Source organism: Terrapene carolina, unplaced genomic scaffold (assembly GCF_002925995.2).
Source record: "Terrapene carolina triunguis isolate 2854851 unplaced genomic scaffold, T_m_triunguis-2.0 Scaffold750, whole genome shotgun sequence".
In the NCBI taxonomy this organism is placed as follows: domain Eukaryota; kingdom Metazoa; phylum Chordata; order Testudines; family Emydidae; genus Terrapene; species Terrapene triunguis.
This window is the reverse complement of record NW_020665101.1, coordinates 133,993-141,212: the sequence shown is the minus strand read 5'-3', so window position 1 is coordinate 141,212 and position 7,220 is coordinate 133,993. Positions and strand designations below refer to the sequence as shown.

Sequence of the window (7,220 nt, the reverse complement as noted above, 5' to 3'; positions counted from 1 at the left end):
GGGGGGACAGGTGCTGGCTCGGGGGGGCAGTTGATGGCTCCGGGAGGATGGGGGGCAGTTGATGGCTCTGGGGGGGCAGGTGCTGGCTCGGGGGTGTCTGTTCCCTCAGTGCAGCCACCCCCCACCCATCCCTGCCTCCCCCACGCAGGAGCTTCCTGGCCCGCGAGGACATCGGCATCATCCTGATCAACCAGTTCATCGCGGAGCTGATCCGGCACGTGCTGGACGGGCACACCCGCTCGCTGCCCGCCGTGCTGGAGATCCCCTCCAAGGAGCACCCCTACGACGCCACCAAGGACTCCATCCTGCGCCGCGCCCGGGGCATGTTCACCGCCGAGGACCTGCGCTAGGGGCCGTGCTGCCTGGCGCCGCCCGGCCGGCTCCCTCCCTCCCTCCCTCCTCGGCCCGGCCGCCCCGGGGGGCAGCTGCTCCTGCAGTTCTTCGGGGCGATGAAAAGCATCTTCCACCCCCCCGGGGTGAACTGCGGCAGCCCCCTGTGCCGGGGCGTCCGGGCCCAAACTGGCTCCCCGGGGGGGCGTGTTGGGCCTACGTGGTGCTCCTCCTCCTCCCCACCCTGCGCCTCTGACCCCTCTGGGGCTGCAGGGGCCTCCCACCAGCTGCCCCCAAGCCCCTCCCCGATCCCCTGTGTTCTGGGGGGCAGGGGCTGCATGCCAGTTGGCATGGGGGGGGGCGCAGTGGTAAGGAGGGTGCCAGAGCTGGCCCATGCCCCTTGCTCGGCCGCACCCCTCTTGTTTCCCAGGGCCCCGGCTCCCCCTGCCCCTCCGTGTGCTGCCGGATCCACCTTGTCTATGTTCCTGTGACGGTTGACCTGTTACATTAAATCAGAGGAGCGCCCCCCCTGATTCCTGTGCTCTGTGCTGGGGGCAGACACCCTCCCGAGGTGTGCTGCGCCCCAAAGCCCCCGTGTGGGCAGAGAGCCAGCAGGGAGGGGCGCGGCTGGAGAGCGAGGAGTTAAAACCAAGCCAGGCAGAGAAGCTGCTGTGCTGGGCTCCCTGCCTGTCCGGGCCAGCTCCAGCCAGCCGAGGCCGGTCCCAGCCCAGCGCCCTGGCTCTGCGCTGGCGCTCTCCTGCCTGCTGGGAGCTCACTGGTCACGCCGGTCACTCAGAGTGGGGGGGGGCACAATCCTGCCCTTCCCCCCCCCCCCCCCCCTTCTGTGTGCACCTGCCCTTGGCCGGGGCTGCAAGGAGGCTGCCGGCTCTCAACAGGCACCAGCCTTCGCTCCCAGGGACTCTCTGCCAGCAAACCTCCTCTCCGGGCAGGCCCTGGCTTGTCTCTGGCCATGGGGGGCTGCTTCTGAGCCCGTCCCGTGATCCCGAAAGGGGAAGTGCCTGTGACTCATCCACATGCAGCTGCCTCATCCTCAGGACCAGCCCCAGGCCTGGTGGCCCTGACCTAGGCCAGCGGCATCCAGGCCAGCCTGGCTCGTGGCTGGCGGAGGGATGTGCAGCGACCTGCCCCCTGCTGACAGCGGGCGCGCTCGGTGCCTCCTGCGCGTGGCGCTCCCCCGCTGAGGCTGCCATGGCCCCAGAGAAACGGGCTGCGGCACTGGTAGCTGACCAGCGTGTGGTGCCCTCTGCCCGTCCAGGCTGCCAGCACAGAGTCCAGGAAGGCAGGTGCTGGGTGGGGAACTCCAGTGGCTGGTGAATCTGCTGCTCCTAAACACGGCGAGGGGGACTGAAGATGGGTGCTACTGTCTCCTTCCTCGGCTCTCTCTGCCTCGGGCCCAGGGAAGCTGCTGCCTGCTCCTCTCCCTGCGCTGGCAGCTTCCTGCCTCCCGGGTTCCCAACTGGCTGCAATGCTGGGCAGAGCCCTGAGTGGAGGAGCTGCCCTGTGCCAGCTCCCTGCCCGCCTGGGACAGCTCCAGCCAGCCGGGGCCGGTCCCAGCCTGGGTCTGAGCCTGCCCTGCTGGCAGCTCTGTCTCTGGCCCCAGCACAGAGCGGGACACACCCAGTGGGCCCCTGCTGCTGCCGGCAGGGCTGGGGCGGTGGATGTGCTGAGCCACGTGGGCCGGCTGTCTGCTGCTGCGGAGCGGAGGGCGAGCCGGGGAGGTCCTGGGGCTTGTTAGCCAGCCCACTGCGCCCGCGGTGCTGGGAGCGGGCCAGGAGCTTCCACCAGCCGTATTACGTGGTGCCCTGTGGCAGGCGGGCTCTAGAGCGGCCTGGGCAGCTGAGCCAGCAGGTCACGGAGCTGGGGCCAGCGCGGCCGGGGAGCGGCTCAGTGCCGATGAATTAACCATTGGCATGGCTTATACAGCGAGCTGGGCTGCCCTAGGAACGCGCGTGGCGCTGGGCTGGGAGCTGGGCTCAGGCGAGCTGATCACGGGGTCTCTGGGTCTGCCCTCAGGTGGGTGCTGCTAGGGGAGCCCGGCAGCCCACCCCTCCAGGGCCAGCTGAGGTGCAGTGATGCCCCCAGAGCCCCCCTGCTCCTCGCTCCCTGGGCAGGCCGGAGGAGCCCAGGTGCTCTCTAGGGGGCATGCTCTGCCCTGGGGCATTGCCTACCAGCCAGGCTCTAGATCCCACAGCCTGGTGCCGGCAGCCCCCTCCCACAGTTTGCCTTCCCCAGCCCCTAGGTGCCAGCCTGGGGCATGCAGCATGTGCTGTTCCTTGGGACTTGATGTGAGCTTGTGTGCTGCTCCCCTCCCGTGAGCCCTGGGGGGCCTGTCTGTGCTCTGGCCCCCAGCCGCCCCCTGGTTCACTGCCCATTGTGTGGGGCACACAGGCTGGGGGCTTTGCCCAGTCTGAGCCTGGAGGGCAGCCCAGGTGGGTGACTGTGGGTTAGTCGCTCCCCTCCCTGGGGCTGGGGGGGCAAAAGCCCCCCCCAGCCACCTGCTGTCACCCTGATTTGACTGCACCCCCCCCCGTGCTGCTCCCCCTGAGGGCTGGCCTAAGCTTCCTACATGTCACTGATCTGCCCCCTGCCCAGCTGGCAGAGCCTTTGAGCAACCCCCTGCCTTGCTTCCTGCCAGCCTCAAGCTGCCCCCAGCAGAGCCTTGGATCCTGGCCCCAAATACCTGCACCCAGGCACTGACCCACCCACTCTCCAGCCAGGCAGTAACCTGCCCAAGGTCAGTCTGTGGCAGAGCTGGGAACCCAGGAGTCCTGGCTGCTAGCGCCCACCCCAGGCACAGCACCTGCCCCCTCGGGCTGGCATCTGCTGGCCGGTGCCATTTGCCCTGGGTCCCTCTGCAAGTCCTTCGGGGGGAGGGGGGCAGCATTCTAGCAGCCACAAGTACAGGCCCAGGTTTAATCCATTGGGGCTTGTAGACCTCTCCCGCTTCCGAGCCCTCTCCTAGGAAGGGGCTGGGCTTTGCACCAGGCCATGCCGGGGGGTGGGAGGGGTGTAACGATGCTGTCTCTGGTGGGATACAATTGAGAGTATCAATTCAGGACAAATTGCTTAGAGCACGGCAGTCACAGCCCCAGGCTGGTGGTTCTCCACCTCTAAGGCACCAAACCAGCCAAACATCGAGGACTTTGGTCTCACCCCACTGGCTAACTGTAAGTCACACAAGCAATTCCCTCAGACACTCCAGTTTCCCAGTATCCCTACCAGTGCCACTCGTTATGGGGACGAATGGTTATGAAAACCAATACCCCAGTAAAAGAAAAAAGGTTCTCCCGACCCCAAAGGACCAAGCCCCAGACCCAGGTCAAATGATAACTTAGATCTTACCCAAAATACACCCTTAGAGCCAATTCTTATTAACTAAACTAAAATTTATTAAAAAAGAAAAGAGAAAGAGAGAGTTGGTTAAAAGATCAATATACAGACAGACTTGAATTCAATTCTTGAGGTTTAGATACATAGCAGAGATGAGTTTGTAGTTGCCAAAAGTCCTTTTAGATATAGTCCATAGGTTATAGTCCAATGTCCATATTCAGGGTGGCTCCAGTCAGTGACTGGGGATCTCAATCCTTATGGCTTAAGGTTTCCCCCTCTTGAAACCCAAAGCAGATCTGAGATGCAGCAGGATCGTGTCCCAGGGTTTTTATACATTTCCAGCAGCCTCTTGGCTTGAGAAAACAATAGGCTTTAACTCTCCTTCTCCCAAACATCCTGGCAATTAGCACAGGGTAATTTATCCATTAAACAGTTCAGATACAGGTTACCACAACCTTCAAAGAGACACATAGACAATAATACTATTTCCCTCCAGTGTCTTCCTACATGTTAACATTCCTTTTTTGATCTTTGAATCAAAGCTATAGCAATAGACAAGACTTGTTGGCTGACATCACAAGCCCTGAGCAAACATCTCCCCTTCGAACTCTAACACTGCCGGCTGCATTTCAAAGCTCTGTTCATTTACAGATCTTCCTAACCAGTCCCTAAAGTTCGGCCCTGGGTCAGGTCAGTCTGGGAGGTAATTAGCAGCCGTGTTAGTCTGTATCCGCAAAAAGAACAGGAGTCCTTGTGGCACCTTAGAGACTAACAAATTTATTTGAGCATAAGCTTTCGTGGGCTACAACCCACTTCTTCGGATGCATCGAATGGAACGTATAGTGAGGAGATATGTATACACATACAGAGAACATGAAAAGGTGGGAGTTGCCCAACCAACCCTAAGAGGCTAATTAATTAAGATGAGCTATTATCAGCAGGAGAAAAAAACCCTTTGTAGTGACAATCAAGTTAATGAACTCTTCCTGGCCCTGTGTCACCTTTCAATGAGCTATTATATTACTGTGAGGAAGTAGCAGGGGGGGCTCTGGGCTGGAGAGGGGGAGCAGGCAGAGCCCACCTGGAGGCAGAGAGACTGGGATGTGCTGGGCTGAGGGAGGCCAGGCCTGAAGGCCGGAGAGTTTCCTGTGCTGGGTTCAACACTCAATAAACCCTCCTGTTTTACGCTGGCTGAGAGTCGCTCCAGGCTAGAGATCAGGGGACATTATTCCCTCTAGGAGTGGAGGCCCCAGGGGTCCAGAGTGAGGGGACTCCCTGAGGGGGCCCATGGCGAGAGACAGACGTGCTAAGGCTCAGAGAGGTGTAGCTCCAGGAGGTGGAGGGGCCTGACCCCGGGAGAGAGCAGACCCCTGAGAAGGGCTGTCGCACTGAAGGGGGCTCCCCCCATGGACCGCACGGGGCCAAGAGTGGGCACGACCTGTGAGTCCGTGACAACTACACTCATAACATCATGGGGGAGTGACTCCCAGAGCAACCCCCCCTTTCCCATCAGCACCAGTACAGCCCTGGCCCATCCAATCCTGGGGGCAGCTGGTCCCCCCCCCCACTCACCGAGGGGGCAGAGGTGCCACAGGGACAGGCAGCATGTGAGCAGTGATGCCCAGCCTCAGTGCCCCCTGGGCTGGCCAGCAGGGGCCGCGGGCAGCCGTGGGGATGGAGGGCACCGCTGGGGGGCTGCTCCAGGTGAGATTCAGACATCCCTGCCCTGGAGCCATTGCTGGGGCCCCGGAGCAGGGCAGCCGGGTCAGTGCCAGGCAGCCCCTTGCCCCCGGCCTCTGTGATGCAGCTGCCATGGCAACACAGCTGACAATGGTACCAGCTGCCCCGGGCTGCGGGGGGGGAGGGAAGGGCAGCAGGGACGGGACCCGAGCCCCAGACTTGTGCCCACAGGTTACCTGGTGCAGGAGGCCCTTGGGGCGCAGCTCAGCCTTGCCACAGGGGGGCACCCCGCAGCACTCCGGCCCGTGGCAGAAGACGGGGGTAGCCGCGGGGGCGTCTGAGCGCAGGGAACCCGGGGGCGGCCGGCAGGTGCCACCATGGCGCGCCAGCTGAACATGGACACGCTGCAGCAGGACTTCTGGAAGGAGGAGTACCTCAAGGAGCTGATGCTCCGCTTCCGCTGGCACCAGCGCTACGGGGCGTCCGTCAAGGCCAGGCAGGAGCAGCTGCGCCAGCGGCGGCAGGCCGCCGGGCAGCCGCTCAAGCTGCCCGCCCTCCAGTCTCCGGCGCCCGTGCCCCAGGCCGAGCAGCCGCCCGAGGAGCCCGCCAGGGCCGCTGTGGGCATCCAGGAGGGGGAGATGATGCCTGTGGCGCCGGAGGTGCGGCAGCTGCTGTACCAGGGCATCTCCCAGGACGGCGAGGGCCGGCGGCGCTACCTGACCCTCCGCACGGCCCGCGCGCCCGAGGAGAAGTACTACACCCCCGTCACCACCAACTTCGTCTACGGCTGGCAGATGGGTGAGCCGGGGCGGCGGGCGCCGGGGGGCAGAGCTCTGCCCGCGGCTCAAGTCTGTGCCCACAGGGCCAGCTCACCCCATAGCCCGGGGCCGTGCTGGCGTGGGGGGCGCAGAGGTGGGGGGTTCCACTAGGTGGCACTCTCCCCTCGGGGCAGTGCCTCCGGAACGGCTCCATGACGCCGGCTGTGACCTCGCATCAGGCTGGGCCAATCAGCACAGCCGGCCTGTGCTCATTTGCATACTGCAAATCACTTGTGGCAGCAGCTGGCTCTGTTTGTCAGGGGTTCCCCAGCTCCCCCCCGCCAGGTGGGGGCACCTGGCTGGCACAGGGTGGGTTTGTGCTAATAGTGCAATCACCTGGGGGGGGGGAGGGGGGAGAAGCGCTGCCCTGTGCTGGATGGGATGAGATCTCTTCCGCTGTGTGTCATAGGCCCTATAGTGCTGGGATGTGATGGAGATTCCACTCTGGCTCAAGAGGCCGTAGTTCTTGGCCAGGAGGCTCTAGTGCTGAGGGGGCCTGGCATGCACCAGCTGCCAGCTGATAGCCCAGCGAGCGGCTCTGCCTAGGAGGGCGCCAGGGCTCGGGGTTAAAGCCGGGGTCCCCTCCTGGCTCGCTGGGCATGCAGTGGGGGTGCTGAGCCCTGAGCAGGGCAGCGTCACTGCTCTGGGGTGTCAGGGGACCCCCTCCCCGGAGCGAGATATTGGGAGCCCAGTGCTGCCAGAGGGGAAGGTTGGCAATGAGTCAGCTCTGGGGCGCGGGTCTGGGGTTCTAATAGGCCCCCCACAGCTCATCGCCCCCCCTTGTGTCTCTGCCCAGGGAAAGTCACCACCGTCTACGTGCCCCCGTCACCCAAGTGCTGCATCGAGAGCTTCTTCCGCAAGAACGGGGCCTTCTCGCTGCTGGACCCACGTGACGTGGCTATGTGAGAGCCCGGGCTCCCCGCCACGGAGCTGTGGGCCTGAGACCGGGCCAGTCCCCCCCCACCCCTGGACCACATTGGCTGCTTGGGGCGCTGGGCTCTCCTAACACGACCGCCTGGTGCTGCCCCTGCTGGCTCTGTG

General features: G+C 63.6%; 2 protein-coding genes across 2 annotated transcripts in view; both read left to right on the top strand.

Moving 5' to 3' along the window:
* The window catches only part of ATP6V1F (ATPase H+ transporting V1 subunit F), a 6,110-nt gene extending 5,251 nt beyond the window's left edge, over window positions 1–859 (top strand). The window contains exon 2 of the mRNA XM_024194535.1: window positions 149–859. Coding sequence (XP_024050303.1) covers window positions 149–350 — 202 coding nt within the window. The 3' untranslated portion in view covers window positions 351–859. The remainder of the gene's footprint in view (window positions 1–148) is intronic.
* A 4,879-nt stretch (window positions 860–5,738) lies between these two features.
* On the top strand, window positions 5,739–7,085 carry ATP6V1FNB (ATP6V1F neighbor). Its single transcript, XM_024194537.1, has 2 exons — window positions 5,739–6,159; window positions 6,976–7,085. The coding sequence occupies exons 1-2, from the start codon at window positions 5,739–5,741 to the stop codon at window positions 7,083–7,085; spliced, it is 531 nt and encodes a 176-aa protein (XP_024050305.1).
* The last annotated feature ends 135 nt before the right edge of the window (window positions 7,086–7,220 follow it).

Excerpts from the sequence above, each read along its gene's own strand:
- ATP6V1FNB (XM_024194537.1), top strand. The coding sequence starts at position 5,739 with ATGGCGCGCCAGCTGAACATGGACACGCTGCAGCAGGACTTCTGGAAG. Across the intron at positions 6,160-6,975 it reads CGTCTACGGCTGGCAGATGG|GGAAAGTCACCACCGTCTAC; the intron begins GTGAGCCGGGGC and ends GTCTCTGCCCAG.